Source organism: Protomyctophum bolini, assembly GCF_963924005.1.
Source record: "Protomyctophum bolini genome assembly, chromosome: 20".
Lineage (NCBI taxonomy): Eukaryota > Metazoa > Chordata > Actinopteri > Myctophiformes > Myctophidae > Protomyctophum > Protomyctophum bolini.
This window is the reverse complement of record NC_137881.1, coordinates 24416624-24439622: the sequence shown is the minus strand read 5'-3', so window position 1 is coordinate 24439622 and position 22999 is coordinate 24416624. Positions and strand designations below refer to the sequence as shown.

The following is a 22999-nucleotide window of genomic DNA, read 5'->3' as shown; positions in this document are numbered from 1 at the left end:
CTCATTCATGGCAGTAAGCAGCGGATCACATGACGGACCATAATCACTGTTTAACCCCGCTTTGTTGCTCGATCTGGCTCTGCTAGGCATGCTGCAACACCCCATTGGCCCACTTCTACACCACTGCTGAGCAACCTGTGGCTCGGGACACCCCACAGGATTATTGTTTTTTTCTTTTTGAGAGAGGGAGGGGGGGATGACAGTGGAGTGACAACAATTTAAGGATGTTGAAAACCCTTTTTAGATACCAAAATATAAAGGGAGGGAGGGAAGGAAGGAAAGAAGGAAGGAAAGAAGGAAGGGAGTCCATCAAAAGTAATCAACAAACTTGAAAACTGGTCAAACATTGGACAAATTCCCAAATAATATAAGAAAGACATTGAGAAAATAACCAATCTTCAAGCTAAATACAATGTTTCCACCACTTTCCAGCAGTGCATGTGAGTGTGTAAAAGTTCAGACAAACATCAACTGTCTCACTCAAACAACCGATAGCTTCAGAATGTCCTTCTCCGAGTTCACGCTTAATTCGTTTTATTTTTATAGATAATCTCATCTTATTTAAAAGGGCTTTAATGTGCATGTCTTTATGTACATTCATTCACATATCACTACGTTCATAAAATGTGAGTGAATACATGTTTATGAATATGCACATTATGCAGTACTGTCAGGTGCAAAGCAGGCTGGCCTACATTTGCACGCACCACTACTGACGACTGTAAACACGATTCTAAACACGACCTAGTCATGATTGGCTGCATGCCTCCTAAGCCAATGGAAGTCTGAACGGCATAAAAACCCATACTCTGAACGAGTTTATGTTTATTTTTGGACCACAATGCTTAAATGAGACGTTTTCAAGATGACCCAATGTTATTCTCCACAGAGAAATTACTTCCACAACCCAGGGGATGAGCGAGTGAAGTCAGGACTTCAGTACACACTTTTAGATCACAAATTAATATTGTAATATGTATTTTTGTATACAGTAGTTTAGCGCTAAGCTTGTCAAAACATGATACTAGATTTGTGTAAACAATATTTAAACAATGCAGAAATGTATGTAATCTCTGAGACAAACAACATAAACCTGAAAAAAAGCACAACACAAACAAAAACACTGTAAATAGAAAATACTGTACTAAAAAACAATATATCAACACATACATACAGCAGTAATAATGTCACTTCAAATGACAAATTTATCATACATTTACAAATTAATAATTAGCATACATTTATAGGTCGTGAACATGGAATCTCTTTCGCGTTTGAGTAAATGGTCACGCCCCCTCTCCTACTAGTAGTAGGGGATAAAGTACAGTGTTTTAGACCGCAACGGAGGTGCGCCGTCTCAAGCGAACTTGACCCATGTTGCCGTTTCGAGCGTTGCGAAGTCTTCAGCCGACTCAGCCCCGTTTGAGTTGCAACCCGATATGGACAGAATCGTAAATCCTCGACCACGCAAGTATAGGGAAAGTCACAAGGGGGGCGTGGACCATTTACTCAAACGCGAAGGAGATTCCTGGGTTGCTACACATACACAACTACTCACTTGCACATTGCAGGTAGGCCTACACCGACTACCATGGTTTTACGGTTGGGTTACTTCTGTTAGACATACACAAGTAACAGCTTGAAGGGGAAGTCAACTGTAGGCTGGTTCTGTAATTTGTATATAGACCATCAAAATGTTTGAATGCTTGTAAATAAACGGGTGTTTCCGGGTAGAAAAATATCCATGGATGTTTTCATGATATATAATGAAGTGTCCAGAGCATATTAGCCGTGTCTAGTTTGTCAACCTGTGGATATTTACAACAAAGGCACAATACATTGTGTTTTTTAAAGGGGTGAGGAGAGGTCCCTTGGGTTAAATAAGAACTTGCTTAAACATGACACAAGGCTATGTCAGTGTGGGCATCCACAAACAGTGAAACATGTGTTTCAAGAGTGCAGTATTTATAACAGATAAAGACAATGTCTATTTATAATGATGACAGAGCTAGGAGTGGAGGCTTTTTCTGTTTTTTCTTTGTTTGGCCACTGTGAGAATCACCAATTGATTTCAAAGGCAGTACTGCAGTTCCTGCACAATACTGGACTATAGTAAAATCTAGGTGAATAAACCACCAGACCAGTGGAGGGCAGTAATACACCTTGTGGCGTCCATACTGCCGGAAATCAAAAAGAAGAAGAAGAAAAAGAGGAGCGGTCCCTGTTCCTATCCATGCTGGCGGGGAGTTATTACCGTCCTGAGATCAGTCTTTAGTTACTGTTGTAACAACTCCTTACAGACAGCGTGGGGTGGTTGTGATGCACCGCCTGCCTATACGTTTGTCGGCCGGTCACACTTTGACGGAGCACACGTAGCGGTGCCCGCGGCTGCTCCTGCAGTCCCTGATCTGCCACTTGGCACGCCTCCACACCAGCACGCACTTCCTGTTGCCGCCCTTCGTCTTGGAGCGCGGAGGGGTCTTCCTCCAGTTGGTGTAAGAGACCGCCTCCCGGCCCACCCACTCCCAGCGGCCCCGGCTCTCCCCGTCGTTCAGGCCTGATGGAGACGAGATATGAACAATAACATGGTGCATTTATATATAGCGCTATAGTCTTTCTTTCTTCTTTCTTTCTATTCCGTAACCCCGGAGGGTCGTTGGTGCACCACAGTACAGACGATCTGTTGACCAGCTCCAGAACGGTTTCAGTTATGTGTTGTTGTGTATTGAGTTATACAAACTATATTACTGACCTATCCAGAATGGTTTCCTTCCACTGAAGTCCCACAGCCAGTTCATATCAGCTCTGGAGAGAACACTGGCCAGGTTACCTTTATACCTGAAAACAAAACACAACACAACATAACAACACAACACTGGCTATAGGTTACCTTTATACCTGGCTCACTAGGGATGGAGCTCGAAACCCGATACCCAAACAAGCTTATTGAGTACCCGGTATCAATAAGCTTTGGGCTTATCAAGCCTGTTATCGAGCATAGAGGCCCATGACATCATGCTGAAACAAGTGATCAAGACATAAATCTAATCAATCACCCATGCTGGCACAAACATGTCAGGTCTAAAAGTGAATTGATACCTGCAAACCAGTGCTTTCCGGCTATTTTCCCTACCATAAGCCCTCAATGGGGGTTGGGTTTTTGTGCTAATTCGCTTATTTCCATCAAAATAAGTAGTAAAGTGTGCTATAGTAGTATAGTGTACTATTTACATTATGAAGAGAGGATATATTTAAAAATATATATTTTTGAGCGATGGAAATAAGTGAATTAGCACAACACCCCATAGCCCCATTCAATTCAATGCTATTCAATGCAATTCATTGAGGGCTTATGGTAGGGGAAATAGCCAATAATGCGCTTTTGCACAAAATAACACCTGGACCTCTTTGGTGGGGACGTAACAACTACAGTACAAATAAAGGTAAGAAAGCCTTCTAGTATGGAATTCTCCTTTAACAGCTTCTTCAATATATTTTCCAATGGTAAAAAGTTAAATTGCCTTCCGTCTGTTAGAAAAGTACTGTATTTGAAGGCCCTTAAGGCATTAGTTAAAGATACTTGTTCTGTTCAGAATTTATTGTCGTCTCCTGTTTTTCCACTAAATAATAACAAATCATTGATGGTGGGCTCGATAAGAATCTGTCTCGATAAGCCTGATCGATAAGGTGCTCGTTATCATCCCTCCAGCTCCATCCCTAGTCCTCACCTCTAGGATATAAAAGGTATTATTTCCATAATTCACCTCTCCTTGCAGGCGCGGTTAGCAGTGCTCCACGTGGCCTTTCGCTCTGTGCTGAGCATGTAGCAGTAACCACCGTGGAAGGTCCAGTCTGGAGGGCACAGCTGAGCACTCACCATCTGTGCATGTGAAGACATGATGACCCGTAGTACCATCAGTGGTGGGAAAAGTACTTACGTATCAATAATGCAGTGTAGAAATACTCTGTAAAAGTCTGGAATTAAAAATGTACTTGGGTAAAGTCTGGAATTAAAAATGTACGTAATGTGTTCGTGCCTCTGGGGCTCAGGAGAGTAATCGGCACCATCGGTGTTCCATAGATTAGCTAACAGCGCCCTCCAGTGTGAGCACATTGTGCCTTTCCTAACTTAGCCATATCATCTGAGCACCGACTCTGTGGCCGTGCTGTGCCATCGGATCATAACTGTATTTCAGCATTGGACTACAGACTCGAGTCTCAAGCCCCACAGACTCCAGACTCGGACTCGAGTTCAGAGACTCATGGGCATCTCTTATATCTGGTAGCCTGGGAGGCATATCATTTTTGGGTTTCTGATCTGTTCGGGAGCAGATGATAACTTATGTCATGTTGTAGTCACTGGTTTGTAGTCATCAGGCCGGAAGCCCCAAAGCGGAATAAGAAACCTGACACGTTTCTTCAAGAACTTCTTGGAATAGTTTGTTTGGTATATCTATCTATTATTCCAACTCGTAGCGACTGGCAAGACTAAAAACCAACAGGGGCGACCACGCCTAATCCGGAACACACAGGCAATTTTGGGTGGAAAGTCTGGTGACGCGAGGTTGGGTACCTGCTCGTCAGGAGTCCATGGCTTCCAGCTTTACACCTCCCTACCTGCTCATCAGGAGTCCATGGCTTCCAGCTGACACCGTTGCAGTGGAACAGTCGACTCATGCTGTGGTTGAAGTGGAGCAGGCCCTTCAGCTCGGGGACACAGGCTTTGGTGTCCACCGTCACCTGATAAACAACGTCACAAATTAACGTGTACGTTAATGAGGAAACTCGTTTAGTACTGTAGTATGTAAATGTAAAACAAAACTGAAAACAAAAAAAACTGATGGTTGGACTGTAAGCACTTTTGATATTTTCAAGTGGGCTCTGATCTAGAAAAGGTCCTCGATTATGCCGGTTAAAATCCTTGATTTTGCGATGAAATATGCATACTGTGGAATGTTTTGAAATATGCACAATATGCAAAAAGTTGCAAAATATGCAGGGTTTTATGATATGATTCTATCCAGTGAAATATGCGGGAAGTTGTGAAATATGCGGGTAGTTTGCGTGATTTTTGAAAACACTGCATATTCTGCACCATTTGGCTGATTATGCGGTAATTTATGTGATTGCATAATCTCATTTTTCTGGAGGGTCTACAGGCTGTAACTGAGGTCTCACCTGTCCTTTGGCTGGTCCAGGTTCCTCTCTGCCGGGTCCTGGTCTGGCCTTGGTGACCTCTGACTGACCATGGCCCTGGCTGCCTCCGCTGACCACTCTGCTGACCACACGGACCTTGGCCTTCCTGCCCTTCCTGGACGGAGATGTGTCGTCCTCCACTCGCATGTCGGTGATGCCGTGGTACTGTGGGTGGGATTAAACATGCAGAGATTAAACATGTATGTGTACGATATCGGACATTCCTAAGACACGACAGACGTCCCTGATAAATCCAATGTGGTGGGTAGTAAGATACTACCGGCGTCTTGAATGCTTACCGTGAAAATGTTCTGTCTGTGTCTATGTATTTTATGTATTACCTTGTGTTGTTCTTGCTTATTGTAAATCACTCTGGATTTAAGAGTGTCTGAGAAATGCTTAAATTGTAAATTGTAATTGTACATTTCCAAGCACTGAGGAGGGCCTTGGATGCTTACCGTGTAAATGACATCTGTTCCATTGTTAAATACTGAGGAGGGTGCAATCTAGAGGATGACAAATACATGGATAAGGAAAGGTCAAGTCTAGAGAGGTGTGTTATACTTCAGTCAACTTATTTCAGTTTTACAACAAATGTGACCAGACCTGAGATACAATAAGTCATTGGATTATTACCGGTATTCATTTTAGTCATATGAAAGCAGGGAATCATAGCTTCATATTGACATATTGGCTGTGCAGTTTGACACACTGGTTTTTTAGATATGGCTTACAGAGTATAGAGCATGCAGAGTTAGACTTGACATTTAAGTGAAATGTAGCTTGAAATGACATGATTACTAGCAATTTAGATGAAAAATAAAGGAAAAAGAAAACAGCCTTCCCACGATGGCAGAAATGTCACAAATGATAATGTAGTGTAAAAAAGAAGAAAAAAAAACGGCTTTGGTTCCATTTGTACACTCTCAGAGTGAGTGTGTGGCCTTGCAAAATAACAATGACAGCTATGAGGTGTACAATGCCAATCCCATTTGGGGTGGGGTTTGAGAAAGGGTCAATTATCCGGTGGTGGCCAGCTGCTTTACCGCTCTTCCACCCGAGTGCTGAAAACGCTCAAGTCATAAAGGAAAAGGTATACGTACGGTCTTCGGGTTGTTCAGGGCTCTCAGATTCTTCTTGGGCAGATCGGGTGCTGCTTTGGGGGGCCGGCGCATGCTATCTCCACGGGCAGGGGGCCGGGGGATGCTATCTCCACGGGCAGGGGGCCGGGGGATGCTATCTCCACGGGCAGGGGGCCGGGGCATGCCATCTCCACGGGCAGGCGGGGGCCGAGGGATGGTATCCCCGCGGGTCCAGATGACCTGCTGGGACTGTGTGTCGCCTGCGTCCACGGGCAGCTTCTCCAGCTGAATGGATCCGTGCTGGGGAGGGTAGGGCTCCGACTTCACCTCCTCGCCTCCCAGGACGGGAAGCCCCCCCTGGTCCCGCTGCACACCACATTGTCCTGTCGTTTGAAATATTTCAGGTTTGTGTCACACTCAGCCACCATAAAGGCCGGAGCCATACTCTGTCTGGTGTCACACGCCCCCCAAAAATACTGCACCTACAAGCTCACAACCAACGTGTTGTGAACTTGTTAGCTCGGCTATTCTCGTTCTCTGCCATTGTTGGCGAGCGACTCCATCGCAACCAGCAGAATAAATTAGGTTTAACTCACTTGCCGCCATCAGTGCACTTGAGAAATGCCACCAATGTAAGTCAACGGGAAACCCGTTCACTTGGAAACGGGAGAGTAAAATCGGCTATGTAACGTGTCCCGCAAATGTTATTTAATGTACCCAAAACATTTACATTTTCTAACCGCGATCATAAACACTTTAGTTATGAGCCGCAAATCAAGCTTGTTTTTCACCCTGGAAAAATAATACGAGATCAATTGATTCTAAAAAGAATCCGTTCTAATAGACATCAGAAGCCCACTGACTTGTTTTTCTCACTCCCGGTCTTTTCCTGTTTACTTCCATTGCACGGCAACCGGAGCGACACAGACAGGTGCAGAACAATGTTATGAAACGTAATAAATAATTATAGAAAAAAAGAACACACTCGTGTGAAGTGAGTGGAGCTCTTATACATCGTCACATTCGGTGCTCAGCCAATCAAATAATCACATTCCATGGTATACACACAGACACACAGCTGGGCATAGGAGGGGGCCCCTCAAAAATACGTCAAAAGACGATTCAGGCGGTGGGTAAAATTAACATTGCTCTGTGATGGTGATTTAACACTCACCTCTCTGAGTGTCTGTGATGGTGATTTAACACTCACCTCTCTGAGTGTCTGTGATGGTGATTTAACACTCACCTCTCTGAGTGTCTGTGATGGTGAACATGGCCGTAGACACGCTGCCCAGCACGGCTCCCTCGGGAGACACCAGGCTCAGCTCAAATGTCTCCTCGGCCTCCTCCAGACGGTCCTGGTTGATGTCCACCTGCCAGCTGCGCTTGGACACGCCTAGGACACACAGCACAGGGACGTCAGCATGTGATGTCACAGTGAAAGATCCCATAGCTGGGGGTGACGAGGGAGGGGGGGGGGGGGGGGGGGGGCTGTGTAGGAATATGTTCGTACCTAGCGGACGGGGCGTACGAACATATTCATACTTAGCAGAGAAATAATTAGACTGCCCTAAGAGCAGTAATGATACACCGCCCTCAGAGCAGCAAATTGTAGCAGCATTGTTGTGTGTATAACATTGCGTGCGTGCGTGCGTGCGTGCGTGCATGCGTGCGTGCGTATAAACATCAGTGGTTGTGTGCGTACCTGGATCAAACTGAACGAGGGACGAGGGACTGGTGATGAAGTCTTTCCCTGCTGTTGCTGTGATCTCATTCGTCTAGGGTCGTGAAAGAAGATTGAGAGAATCACCTATAGAAATACTTAAAGCCATATGTTTTTAGTTTTAATTTTTTTTTGTTTTCAGAAAGGCTTACGGTTTTATGACAACCGCACAATATTACTGTAATATAACTATTCCAAAAGTTATGAATCATTATTTATTTGATTTTTATCGATAACGATAGTTTGAGCTCACTCATTTCCAAGTACAAAGGAACAAGTATATAGCCTAAAATGTATATTATAACCTAACCAATTTAGGACGGTAAGTCATTTTGGTGTTTTTTACACTTCAAAATGGGAACCCATTTTGGGGCTCTTGGTTGCTACTGTATACAGTATATAGCAGCATAACATTTTTGAATAAATACTATAAATACTAATAAATACGGCCAAAGTCCTACAATAATTAGCACATAAATCATAGTTCTGTATGACTGCTGAGAAGCGGACCTTGACGGTGACGTAGGAGGACTCGGCCAGGTTGCCTGTGCGTAGGATGTCCAGCGAGAAAGTGCCCTGGTCCTCACACACCTGGTACACGGACGCACTCAGCGCCACGCTGGACCACTGCAGCTCCAGTCTGCACGCAATAAAGTACACGATAAGTACACTGATACACCCAGTTCCACACTGACACACTGCATTTCCAGTATGCACGCAATAAATACACTAATAAGTACACTGATACACCCAGTTCCACACTGACACACTGCATCTCCAGTCTGCAATAATACACAGAAAGTACACCGAGTACACTGGACCACTGCAGCTCCAGTCTTGTTACAATGGGGATATCGGGATATCGGCAAAAAAAAAAGTAAATATCGGACATCCCGCTATAGTTCTTACGTATGTGAGGGTCCCGTGTTTCCCAGAGGGTCCGACACGGTGAACTCCAGACTGTCGGACAGAGCCTCTTTGGACGGGTCAATGACGTAGACCATGATCCTTCTGTTCAGATCCACCTGGGAGAAACGCTGGTGGACGAAACCACCTGCAAAGAACACACACACACACACATTTACATTTCTTTATTTGAGTCCACATTTATAAAATACATTATCAAGGGCACAAATATTTTCCAGTTGCCTCTGATGTCCCACACACTCGAAACAACATACTGTATGTGTCTCTGTGCTTGAATCCAAACAAACCCTAAATGCACAGAATATAAGCAACACATGCACATGAACTTATTCACAGTCAACATTGGTCAGTCTGTCTCATATTACCAACACCTGGGAAAAATCATGGGTGCAGAAACACCTTCTGAAAATAGGTTGACTGCCTTGCCTATAATGGAGGAGATTGAACAGTATGTTGCAAGCTGCTTTGCCTTACACTTGGACCCCATAATCCTCATGCCACTGACAACCAGTCTGTGGACATGCCCAAGCTTCCAAATACTTATAGCCTATATTCGAATAGATAGTATAATGGCTTGTACTAATGGTTGGTATTTTACTTGTTTATAAGGAAAGCTTCCCCTGTGGTAGGTGTTTCCTACCTGTGACAGTGTTCTCCAGGTAGCCAAAGTGCAGCAGTCTGACGATGCGGTAGGTGTTTCCTACCTGTGACAGTGTTCTCCAGGTATCCAAAGTGCGGCGGTCTGACGATGCGGTAGGTGAGCTCGTCCTCGGCGCTGTGAGCGTCCTGAGCTCGGAGCTCCCTGGAGGAGAGGTAGATCCCTGAGCGACCGTCCGCCAGACGCTCTGCCTTCCACGCGGGCTGCAGCTTGACCACCTCAGGGGCCGACGTGTCCAGAGTCTTGATCTGCAAGAAATGTTTTTAGGTCAGTGGCTCTCAATTTATCTTATTTCAAGGACCCCCAGTTTGGAATGCATTAAGCCATGGACCCCCCCTCCATAACTCTGAGTGTACAACAGGGCTCGATTGGGTAAAACCACGACAGACAGATAGCAGATACTCTACAGCCCCGCACCGTTGATGCACACACAAACAAACAAGCCCTAATAACACCACTTTTATCCCTCCATGGACTTCTATTATAGACTCCCAGCTGCCTACCAAGAGTGTGACTGTGGACCAGGCCTCTTCACAGAGCACGACCATGGATTTCTACCATATTATACTATGATATACCACCTGCGGTCGCTCTCGCCTATATTAAGGCGTCTTACTGGTACCATATTACTGTATATTATCTTACACTATTACGTATTACTATGTATTATCATTGCTATTTCTACTACTTGTATGCCTGTATGTCTCTCTCTTTCTCTCCCCACGACATGGTCGAGGCAGACACTTTAATCAGACAGACAGACAGACAGACACCTACCTGGACAGTGAAGAACACAGGATCGGTGGTCAGCCGTCCGTCCAATAGGAAGCCTCGGTTGGAGGTGTCGGCGGCGGTGAAGGAGAAGCGGTCGATGAGCGAGGCTCCTCCTCCGTGAGCGTAGCTCACCTCCAGGTCCTGCACGCTGCTCTGGCTGAAGTTACCACCGGGGGGCAGCGGAGTGCCGTTCAGCAGCAGCCTGCCGTTCAATAGGGACGCAACACTTTAGTTTAATTTGATCTAATCGAACAACAGACACCAGTTAGTCGAACTGATTCAAACAGTGGTTCCAGGTGGTCCCTATGCAGCTAAATGATTAGAGTTGGTAACCAAATGGACCAAATAGACCCTTCTATATAGATCTTTAATTCTCGAGAGACCCTTACGGGTCATAATGTGAAGTATTGTAGAGCAGATGATAGCAACAACCACCAATGAATGCAGAGGGGCCGTCAAGGCGTCAACAATGTGTAGGTTCCTCAATGCAATTAGCCCTTCGCTAAGTCCCTCCCCAACCCGTCCTTGTCCAATAGGCACGTTAGCAGCGAAGAGACAGGTCAAGCTGTCCTTCTCCCCCATAGAGATGCATGTTAAATGACGGGATTTCTCCATGTAAATAATGGATTTCAGAAGCAAAACCTTCATAACGTCTTCTAAAGCTAGTCAACCAGGCCTGCAGGGTAACAAGAAGACTCGCCCCGTTTCTGTTTTCCTCCCAGAATTTTCCCCAGTGAGGGGTGGGAGAGGCTGGACAGCAGACGGCTGGACTTTGAATTTCTGACTTTGAATTTCTCTAACTATAAACTTTCATGACAGCAGACAGCCTAAGTACAAATATAATTTATGAAAAGCTACTACATTGAAGTCTGTTCACAGAAGTTGTTGTAGGCTATGTGGGGATTATCTGACGAGGTACCATTTGAGTGTGCAAAACCTTACATATACTAATACTAAATTGTTTATAGGGTCAATATAAGTAAAATAATATAGCCTTTCTACAGGAGTATCTTTTTATATTTTTCCAAAAAGAATACAAACAGCCAATAGCATATTACAAAGTCATCCCCCTCACTGGTGACAATTCCGGGAGGAAAAACGGGCAAGCACGGGGGCGAGTCTTCCGGTATTCGCCTGCAGTAGGCTATGCACTGGGCAAATGTGCATGAAATTATTTAAATAAACTAGAAATGACGAGGAAATCTGCCGTACTGTATTAAAACATTTTGAATCATCGTACATTATCATACATCATCACATTCTGTGCTCAGCCAATCGAATCATCACATTTCATGATACACACAGACAGACACACAAAGCTGGGCATAGGAGGGTACGGTTGCAGTCCTACCTTCCATACTGTAATAACATGACGTACGGTTGCAGCCCTACCTGCCGTACTGCATGTACAGATGGATATAAATGACTGTCCTACCTGCCGTACTGTAGTAATACAATGAATCATGGATAATAAAGTAATGTCCTACCTGCCGTACTGCGGCGGCTGCACCAGGACGTAGCGCAGGGCGTCAGCGGGGGTGTCGGGGTCGCTCAGGGTCACGCTGTGGGCGTCCAGGGTGACCGTGGCCCCCCGGGGGACCGTCAGACCCTCGTTCCTGGTGAGGGACGGCAGCACGCGGTCCACCATCTCCACATGGACCTCCAAGGTCCCGTTGCGGCTGGCCTCGCCGTTACTGACCACGAACCTGCAGCGGGAGGGACGCACGCGCCACAGAGTGGCGGTTGGTGGCTCTCAAAACGTTTTGTGTGCCAAGGACATCCAAATTGATACGTATATAAGCGGACCCTCCGATTTGACAAGATTTGCTAGAAACAAGTCTGACAAATTCACAAGACCCCAGTCTATCTATGCCCTATCGGGCGCTACGGGGTTTCCTCACTCACTGGAAGGTCTCCAGGGAGGCGCTGGCGCGGTTGTCGTGCACGTATGCCACCATGTTGGCCGCCACGTCCATCTGGCTGAAGGTGGAGATGGCGAGGCCCGGGTGAGCCACGTACTCCAGGTGGCCGTGGGCGGGCGGGCGCGTCACGGCGTACAACAGCGCCTCCGGCTGGTCTGAGCCGTCCGTGGCCAGCAGCACGTCCGTGGTCAGCACCACGCGGTCCCCGCGGCTCACCCTCACCGGCCTCGTGAAGACGGCGATGTTTCCTTGGAAAGGGAAACAAGATTATTATTTAGATTTTTTTTATCCCACGATTTTTGTAAACCATGATTTTCACCCAGTTTATCTAATGTGATCCTGGGCTCTACACTCCTGCTTTGCATGTTTGTTTTTAGTTTTTTTTTAGTTTGTTTTGACCTACCCTAGGGGACACGGGGAGAACATGCAATCTCCACACAGGCTCCATGTCTCGGATGGAGATGTTGGAAGTGTTGAGGTTCTTATACCTTTGTCCATGTCTTGGATGGAGATGTGGAAGTGTTGAGGTTCTTATACCTTTGTCCATGTCTTGGATGGAGATGTGGAAGTGTTGAGGTCCTTACCTTTGTCCATGTCTTGGATGGAGATGTGGAAGTGTTGAGGTTCTTATACCTTTGTCCATGTCTTGGATGGAGATGTGGAAGTGTTGAGGTTCTTATACCTTTGTCCATGTCTTGGATGGAGATGTGGAAGTGTTGAGGTCCTTACCTTTGTCCATGTCTCGGATGGAGATGTTGGAAGTGTTGAGGTTCTTATACCTTTGTCCATGTCTTGGATGGAGATGTGGAAGTGTTGCGATGGCGAGCGGTTCTCTCCGTCCATCAGGTGGAAGACAAAGAAGTCGTGCTGTCCGGTAGCGGTACCGCTGTGTGGAGCGGTGTGGAGGTATCTCAGCAGGTTCAAGTCCACGACCTCCTGGCTCACGTTCTGTCCCGCAGCCAGCATTACCCAGTCACCCTCCTCCTCCTGACACAAGCACACGCACATGCACACGCACATGCAAACACACAACATTGAATTAAATCACCTTTGTGTCCATTAACCATTACTGCTCATACATATAGTAAATGGTATAGGCTACCTGAAGCATAGAAGAAAAAAGTCCTTATGCACACCTACAGTACGGGGGACAGGTGTGGCGGATACATGAACTGGAAGAGTAGGACAATTGTGATGTATTTAAGCAGCAACGTTTCGGTCATGATGCCCGATGAAGGTCTGACCGACCCAAACGTTGCTGCTTACAAATTAAAAAATATGTCATTTATGTGTCAGGCCACACAAGTGGCTTGACACAAATAAAATAATTATTATAATTATAATTAGTTGGTTCATTCGCCCATCGATTCGCCCGTCCATATGGTCTTCTGTCTTTCGTTTTTATTTTACTATACTGACTGTCCCTGGCTGGCTGTGTGACACACACACACACACACACACACACGTTCAGAGTATGGGTTTTATGCCTTTCATACTATGGTTTTTATGGGAACGTCTCCCATTGGCCTAGAGGCAGCTATTCATGAAAGAATTTCCACTACTATCGCTAGCAGAGGTAGGTGAACATTATCCAGCCACTTTTCAAGCAGCTGGCTAAATGTACAGTATACTTTACATATAGCAACGACAACCCTTGAAGGGTACTAAAAACACCAAAAGGGATTCCCATCCTTAAAGGTAAAAGCCCCAAAAGGCGTTCCTGTCCTATGAAGAGAATGAAGTGACAGACTGACCTTGACCTTCACCTGCAGCAGTCCCTTTGTAGGAACGCTCTCTAGAACATAGAGGATGTGAGCGGAGGGTGTATCATCGTCCTGGGAGTACAGGGTCACACTGGAGATTAGCCTGGCCTCGCCTGGATCCACCTCCAAACCATTGTTCCTATTGGGGACAGGACAAGTTGTAAGAGACACCTCCAAACCATTGTTCCTATTGGGGACAGGACAAGTTGTAAGGACACCTCCAAACCATTGTTCCTATAACGGACAGGACAAGTTGTAAGAGACACCTCCAAACCATTGTTCCTATTGGGGACAGGACAAGTTGTAAGAGACACCTCCAAACCATTGTTCCTATTGGGGACAGGACAAGTTGTAAGAGACACCTCCAAACCATTGTTCCTATAACGGACAGGACAAGTTGTAAGAGACACCTCCAAACCATTGTTCCTATTGGGGACAGGACAAGTTGTAAGGACACCTCCAAACCATTGTTCCTATAACGGACAGGACAAGTTGTAAGGACACCTCTAAACCATTGTTCCTATAACGGACATAGGACAAGTTGTAAGAGACACCTCCAAACCATTGTTCCTATAACGGACAGGACAAGTTGTAAGAGACACCTCCAAACCATTGTTCCTAAAAGGACAAGTTGTAAGAGACACCTCCAAACCAGAAAAAGTACAAAAATCACGGCACTTTATCTTTAACGTTGAGAAAGTAAAGATTTCACTCTCTCAGAGTTAAATCAACACTTTACGAGGAGTTTAGCGGTCCACCTTATGACTCTTGGCTCCTGGTCGTTGACCGGCAGGACGGTCACCGTCACCCGTCTGGTCAGCTGGTGCTTCCCGTCGGTCAGCTGGAGAGAGAAGCTGTCCTCCATGTTCTCTGAGCCGTCATGCACGTACACCAGAGACATGCCTACACACACACACACACACACACACACACACACACACACACACACACACACACACACACACACACACACACACACACACACACACACACACACACACACACACACACACACACACACACACACACACACACACACACACACACACACACACACACACACACACACACACACACACACACACACACACACACACACACACACACACACACACACACACGTAAAAGGACAGCACTACAGTGTGCCATTCTAACTCTTCAGGCTTTCCTGATCTTTTCCTGAAGGGCTTCTGAACATCCATGTTTTCCCTGAAGGTTTTATTCACTGATTAGACTTAAGGGCCTTGCAAACGGGGAGCGATAAAACGCGCCTATAGTTCATTTTCAATGAGACCTGTGTTTTTGCTCAGAGAAGTCGCAGTGTATTTACGTACGTGAGTAATTTCACCCCCCTCCGAATCTAAGTATTGGACAGCTGTAGTAAGATGTTGATATTGATTTTGTATTCATCTGTAGAACCCCAAATCACACCTTAGAAAGCACGAGTATCTATTTCAAACACAGTGTTTTATGACTGCAGGGCATCATCACGTGGTCTAAAGAGAAACCAGCCAATCGGTTAGTCCCAAGTATTGGGACTAACCGTTTTAGAATTAGATATTTGATATTTATTTTAACCATAAACCTACCATTTCTCAGATCCGTCATGGTGAAGTCCTCCACGGGTGTATGGGCGTCTCTCCTGCTGTGGCCGGACCCAACGGTGTCCCCGCGCCCGGGGGCGGTGGACCCCCCGCCGTTGATGACGATGTCCCCATGCTCGGGTCTCCGCAGAACGGTGAAACGCAGCTCGTTTTCGGGGACGTCCAGGTCCACGGCATTCAGGACGGACGAGTCCAACTCCTTCATGTCTCCCTCTCGAACCTTCTCACACACACACACAGAGAGAGACCATAGTCAGGGTCATTTCCGCCCCAATAAATGCCAATGCTCTGACATGGTTTCTGAGGACTTACAGTGATGTTCCTGGCGAGGAGGTGGGGCTCCTCGTCGTTGGCGGGGCGGATCAGGACGTTGAAGGGGACGGGGGCCGAGGTGCGTGCTCCGTCCGACACGCACACCATGAACTGGTCCTCCGTGGGCTCCACCCTCTGGTGTCTGGACTGGACGTAGTTCACATGACCGTCCAGCAGGGCTCTGTAGGAGAAGGATTCTGCATGGACACAGACAGACAGACAGACAAGTGAGTCTCTTTGTTTATTTATCTCTGTAGGACGCTACAAGGAGACCAAGTGGTTCATTAAAATATTACTCCACACTGTATGCTGAATATTGTAGGAGATGAATGGTATTATTAAACAGAAACACATTTATGAGTGTGTGAGACAACTTTAGATCCTGTATTTATGACTGGACAAAATGAACAATTTGGGATTAATGAACTGTAATACAATCAAGGTAGCGTAAATACCACCGGATTTAGCACAGATGTTAAATCCGGGGGTCGTGGTGCGAGGGGTGCAGGGTCGCCCGTTCATGCTGACCTATGCTTATGCCCATGTTGCTCTTCTCGAACCCGGGACTGGGCAGGACGTTCTCGATGTATCCGAACTGCGGAGGAGACACCAGGCTGAGCACCAGCGTGTCCAGGGGCGTATCCATGTCCGAGGCCTTCAGGTGGGCCGCGGTGATCGGGGCGGTCCCGCCTTCATCCACAATGAACATGTCTCCTGTAATACCATGATGAACATGTCTCCTGTAATACCATGATGAACATGTCTCCTGTAATTGATGAACATGTCACTGCGTTCTCACTTTTTTTTCTGTGTTTACACGAAGACGCCACAGTGATTTAAAGCGCTGTAGTGTGTGCTGTTATCATCATACATCACAATCAGTTGAGCATATTCTGTGCTCATACGGACAGACATACACACAAAGCTGTTCTTGAGGGGCTAGCGCCCCTCAAGAACAGCTCCCATCCACCCCCACGTTACAGAATATTCTGACATGCCTTTATCGCCGCTCCTGTAGCAATGAAACCATGTTAATGGTCACCTGCAGTGAGGGTAGGAGGCTGGCTATCGACTGGAAACACAATGAAACCATGTTAATTGGTCACCTGTAGTGAGGGTAGGAGGCTGGCTATCGACTGGAAACACGGTGATCTTCAGGTCGTAGACCGGCAGGCTATCCCGTACAGGTGTTGTTTTCCCCCGGTCAGTGTGGGGCGGACCTATAGGGTGGGCCATATGGTGAAAATATTGTTGAGACGATACAATGTCTCCACAATATGCCATTTCAGAGAAATCATATATAACGTGATACAGTGAATGCACATTAAATGATTTGCAGTGCTAAATTTAGTTTTTTTGCATTGGACATTATGAATATAAATTACATTTATGTTTGCCTTTTAGGCTTCGTAATGAAAGAAAGTGCACAGGGTAGATATGACAAATCACTGAAATATATATACCAATAAATTACTGCCACCTTTATAAATGTTATACTTTAAAAAAGGTAAAAGAAATGATAAAATATCTGACCTACAAGCTTACAACGTACAATGTACGAACATCTTTCAACATGGAAACGATTATGACGATTATGACAAAATAATCTGTAATTATCTCATATAATTAGATGATTAGACGATTATGTAATAATTGTGACAACCTGCACCACAGCAGTTCTCCGTCTCCCCGTCAGAGATGACCAACGTGATGGTGTCGTGTCGAGGAGTCAGGCCGATCTCCTGACCTACAAACACACACAATTCAATTCAATTTTATTAAAGTGTCAAATCACAAATAAGTTCCTTTAAGACACTTTACATGTAGAGCAAAGGACCGACAGAGATCCCACCCAGAGCAAGCAATTCACCCTTCTGATTGGTCCCTGACTGACTAACCAGCAGGCTCTTTCTGACTTGTTCTGCCCTGGTTCCGCCTTGTTTATGTTGAACATCATTTTTGGACAAAACTAAAAACAAACATGATCACCATGCTGCGCCTGTGATGTTCATTTTTACTGACACCAAGTTTAAAATAAGAATTGAACGCACAGAATAACAATACGAAGCAACTGAAAAACACGTTATTTCAATGGTAGTGGATGGAGAGAAAAGGATTTTTGTACAACCACAAAACAGCAACTGTAGTGTGAAGAGGGGCACAACCATGGGCGGGACTTGACAAAGGGTGAATTGTGCGACAGTTGTAACGAAAAACTCCCCCTAACTGGAAGAAACGTCAAGCAGAACCCGACTCTAGGGTGGGCCTAATCATATATAGTGGTATAGTATGAGAATGTTAAGATAAAATACAGTGTAGTGGTCTAATATAATAATATGGGGCCCAGGCGGTGGCGTAACCGTCTGGGCACCCGACTGGTAATCCAGTCGCAGTGTGCAGCGGGTTCGACTCCCGAGCCCGACACAGCCTTTACTGCATGTCTTCCCCCATCTCTCTCCCGTTTCCTGTCAGCCTACTGTCTGTCCCTTCAAAAAACCAATAAAATATCTTTAATTTTTTTTAAATAATAATATGGTAGCACAGACACAGCATATTCATTTCATTCCAAGACTTTTCTGTTTTCTGCTACGGGTCAGTTTCTTTCCTATAATTTCTTTTACACTTTATTCTCTTACTTTTCTGTTTTCTTTCACACTATTTATTTATATATTTATTTATTTGTATTTAAATATCATTTTATAATGTTTTTCTTTTGTCTTAACATTTATATAGCGCTTTACTTAGATTGTGCATTACATTCACATTTCACACATTTACTTAACAGACAACATTCTAAAAATCTCAGGAATGATGCAGCAGTAGAGAACTTCCTGCTCTTAAGAAAACTGACTGTTCTCTTTTGAGTGAAATGCCAATGTATTGTATAACTAAAATTGTAATTCATTTTCTACTGATATTGCATCTTGCTAAATGGTAATTATGACCCACAATGATGTTTATAAAGAGCCATGTTTAAATGTATTTAATATGACTTAATATTCTATAAGTGTGTTGGATAGTCGCATCTTTGGTCTTCTATCAATTCACACACATATGGGCATCGGGGCAGTGGCTTCGGGGTAGAGTGTCCTTGAGCAAGACTCTGAACCCCTAAATGCTTGCGAAGTGCAGGTTGGGGCCTTGCATGGTTTCCTCTGGCATCGGTGTTAATGTGTGAGTGAATGGGTGAATGTAATGCACAATCTCTGTAAAGCACCTTGGATAAAGGCACTATATAAATGCACCACACACACACACACACACCATGTTTAAAATAAACACAAATCATAAATGTTTACAACACTGATGACAGTGCTGTCAAACACATTTATGAAGCCATCTATGACTATGAAATGAAAAAGATTAATTTGCAACACAATTTTATTCAATGTTGTGGAGGTCCCTGCTTCATCTCTCTCAGATAAGTGCCTGAAAAACATGCTTTAAAAAAATAGAATGGGTGGAGACGAGACGAGTGGGAACACAACATGCATCTCGTATCATTGTGCACAGACGGCGACACGACAAGTGTTGGATGGCCATGGAGTTGTATCAGTAGTTAAGTGCTTACTGTATGCAGATGAGGGATTCAATACGTGTGTGTACTGCAGGTCAAGCAGATAAATGTCACTCCTATATAATCTTATAATAACAACACACACACAATAATCATAAGAGAGGGAATGCACGCTCCTACTACATGATGTCTACAATACATGACACTGATAATTCATTCAATATTTAGAGCAAGGTCTTATACAGTACCTACTGCAGAATTCAGTACCTAGTGTAGCTGGAGGTCTAATGGTGCCTCTTGGGAGTTATACACCACCAGAGGTCTTCTGTGTTTTTCAGACCAAGGTCTCATTGGCTGAGAGAGATGAAGCAGGGAACCCCACTACATATAGTATAAAAGTATGTTGCAGATTGAACATCTTCATAGATTTCATAGATAGATTCATAGACTTGTTTGACAACACTATCATCAAATTAGCGTTTGTTTATTTGTTCACACATTGTATTCCATTAAAATGGGTGTTTTCAGACATTTAAACACTTAACCTCTCACACTTTGTAAACTTGACCTTTGGCTCTGTACTTGATCTGATCTCTCTCGCCTCTATAATCCAAAGCTCTTTGTCGAAAATAGCCGATCTACAAGCCCAGAACACAGCAAATGTTCCCCACATATAGGGGGCAAAAGAAAAAGTTCCTTTCACACAAAAACGTGGCAGCCGCCCCTGTCCCGGACCCCCTGTTGAAGACCCATGTGATACACTACTACTTCTTCATGATCTTATAGTTCAAATAACTCATCAACGATTATTTATCAACTCATTTATGATTATTAGCCTACAATGACACAAGCCTGACTGGCTTGTATCATTTTGATTCCCTCTGGGGAATGTGCGGTGCCCTACACACACACACATGCATGGTGTATCAGCAGTGGTTGAAAAAGTACTCAATTGTTTTACTTAAGTGAAAGTACCAATACTGCAATATAGAAATACTCCGTTACAAATAAAACTTTAGTAAAAGTACAAAAGTATTGGTATCATAATGTACTTAAAGTACCAAAAGGAAAAGTACTCATTGTGCACAATGTTCCGTTTCAAGTTTTCAAATGTATAAAAGAATCTTTTGAAAATAGCAGATATACAAGCTCACAATGTATCGCATCGCGACGCATTGTGAGCTTATTGATCAGCTATATTTTCAAATGGCCGAAATGTATACAGGGCTGAAGTGGTTAATAATTTATGTTTTGTAATAATAATCAAAATCTACAAAGTAACTAAAGTTTTCAAATAATTGTGGAGTAAAAGTACAATATTTGCCTCTGAGATGTAGTGGAGTAGATGCATTGGAAATGCTCAAGTAAAGTACAAATACCTCATAATTATATCCAATTACAGTAAATGTACTTAGTTACTTTCCACCACTGCATATTGGCGACCCACTGTCTCAAGTTCACACAGTGTATAGTCGACTATCACTGACCACAAGATCAAACTGTACTCTGACCTTATGAATAGATTGATTCTGTAACCGAGTCTAAACATCATGGTCATGGTGACAGCCAGGGGCCACACAAGGTCAACACGCATACACATTTAGGGCTACTGTATATCTTGCCCCTTATCCCTAAACTTATTTTCCATTTTCCAAATCTGCCTTTATATGCAAATATCATGACCAATGGCATTGTAAGACTAAACAATAGGACCCAATGATGACATTAATAATACATTAAATTAAATTAAAAAATAATAGGACCCCCTATTATGCCCTATGGGATCCGGACCCCCTGTTGAGGAGCCATGGATTACGTGGTATAGTTATTCCAGAACATTACTGTAGCCAGTTGGAGGACGCACGTGGGTTTTCCCACAAACACTGATAGAAGTTGTGCACAACATTAAACATTCATGACCTTGTGCTGAGCTGAGCTATAAAGGCTGAACCATCTTGACCTGTCTGCTACATTTACTCATCGACCTGGAGCAAGTGTGACAGTTAAGGATGAAGGCTGCCGTTACTCTGCTGCTGCTCCACCTGGTGGTGCTATTTTGTTTGTCTAGGACAGCGGTTCATGTAGATGATGTACCGCCGGTAGAGCTTACTACTGCACTGCATACAGGCGATGATGGGGCGACTGACCCGACTGCTGAAATCGTACTGCTGAAATCAAGAGTTAAGAAACTTGAAGGTAACATAAACTTTAATATATGTTTTCACTGAGAAGATAATTAATGTCAATCCAATTGTTTGAATTTTCGATGTTTGACCTCAACCTGAAAAAAGGGCTAGGGGTACAGCCTTAGTAGCGAGTCTTTTTTGACATGTGACTATTTGTAAATATAATAGTGTTATATTATTGTAAATGTTTTGTTTAATGTGTCATTACAGAACTGGTGATGGGACTCGTGAAGGTCCATTCAGGACCAGGTGAATTCATGAACTCAGGTAAACTTTCAACTTGAATAGTTCTGCTGTGCTGAGGATATCATCCTGTGTATCTGATGCACTGTGAGCTTGTATGAATAACATATAGGCCTGTGTGTAGGCCTATACACAGAGAATCTAGGTTGTCAAGAGGAAGGTGTGAAACAGTAGATTCAACAATACAAATGAGTTTAAAGCTGCTATCAAAGCAAATTTGGGCTTCCATAACATGATGAAATAATTTGTTTAAAAGTAGCCCAGACCACATATTGCATAAAGTAACATACTTTTCAGATGGTCGACATTTCTGTATTATAAATGTTTTATTAATGGTCTCATAAAATATTCTAATATTTTGAGACAAAGAATAGGTTCAAAACATTTAACTTTATGCGCAATGAATCTAAGTTTCACTTTTTTAATTATATCATGGAAGAAAATGAACTTTTCCACTAATAGATAGATTAATCGAACCGATTCATCTAAAAACAACAACATATCGGCCGATACCGATGCGTTTGCCGTTTAATCTCCCATCACCTATATATATATATATATATATATCATACTTTCCCGGTTTAAGTAGGTTAAATATTTTACTTTATATTTAAGACTGATTTATTTTTGTTTTATTTCAGGTTGGGATTGCGAAGTTTCTGATCTGTTGGCATGGCACACGTACCTGTGCTGAGGAGTGAGCTAGGGATCTGGAGACCCTTGGCCAACCTGAATGAGGCCCCTGGCTGGCTGGCTGTGGCTCATACATGAAGATGCCCTTCATTTACTGTACCAAATTACAATTTGCAAATTGTCTAACCACTACTGCAAAAGTACAAAATGTGAAAAGAAGGATACAGGTCAATAATGGAAGACAATAAAACAGAAATAAAACACTACTATTGTACCCTACAATATATTTTGTAACCTATAGTTTCTGTCACTCTCTATAGTTTTATATATATCAAACTCTATAGTTTTCCTCACTCTCTTGAATGAATGGTTGTATGGTGTATTCTAAAAGGGATAACATTATAATGGTAGGTCAAAATATTGAAAACTAAATATATTGTAAAATGTATTTTACTTTTT

At 44.0% G+C, this 22999-nt stretch overlaps 1 protein-coding gene across 1 annotated transcript in view; it reads right to left on the bottom strand.

The window, feature by feature from the left end:
- Positions 1-2010: 2010 nt before the first annotated feature.
- Positions 2011-22999, bottom strand: part of frem1a (Fras1 related extracellular matrix 1a) — a 40694-nt gene continuing 19705 nt past the window's right edge. The window contains exons 18-40 of the mRNA XM_080791731.1: positions 17625-17708; positions 17068-17181; positions 16490-16675; positions 15962-16158; positions 15635-15869; positions 14804-14948; positions 14037-14184; positions 13062-13269; positions 12266-12530; positions 11848-12066; positions 10364-10562; positions 9633-9834; positions 8911-9055; positions 8512-8641; positions 7984-8056; positions 7525-7674; positions 6300-6661; positions 5655-5702; positions 5179-5361; positions 4618-4740; positions 3765-3880; positions 2753-2838; positions 2011-2557 (exon numbers count right to left, since the gene is read on the bottom strand). Of these exons, the coding sequence (XP_080647857.1) occupies positions 2352-2557; positions 2753-2838; positions 3765-3880; positions 4618-4740; positions 5179-5361; positions 5655-5702; positions 6300-6661; positions 7525-7674; positions 7984-8056; positions 8512-8641; positions 8911-9055; positions 9633-9834; positions 10364-10562; positions 11848-12066; positions 12266-12530; positions 13062-13269; positions 14037-14184; positions 14804-14948; positions 15635-15869; positions 15962-16158; positions 16490-16675; positions 17068-17181; positions 17625-17708 (3824 nt within the window). The 3' untranslated portion in view covers positions 2011-2351. The remainder of the gene's footprint in view (positions 2558-2752; positions 2839-3764; positions 3881-4617; positions 4741-5178; positions 5362-5654; positions 5703-6299; positions 6662-7524; positions 7675-7983; positions 8057-8511; positions 8642-8910; positions 9056-9632; positions 9835-10363; positions 10563-11847; positions 12067-12265; positions 12531-13061; positions 13270-14036; positions 14185-14803; positions 14949-15634; positions 15870-15961; positions 16159-16489; positions 16676-17067; positions 17182-17624; positions 17709-22999) is intronic.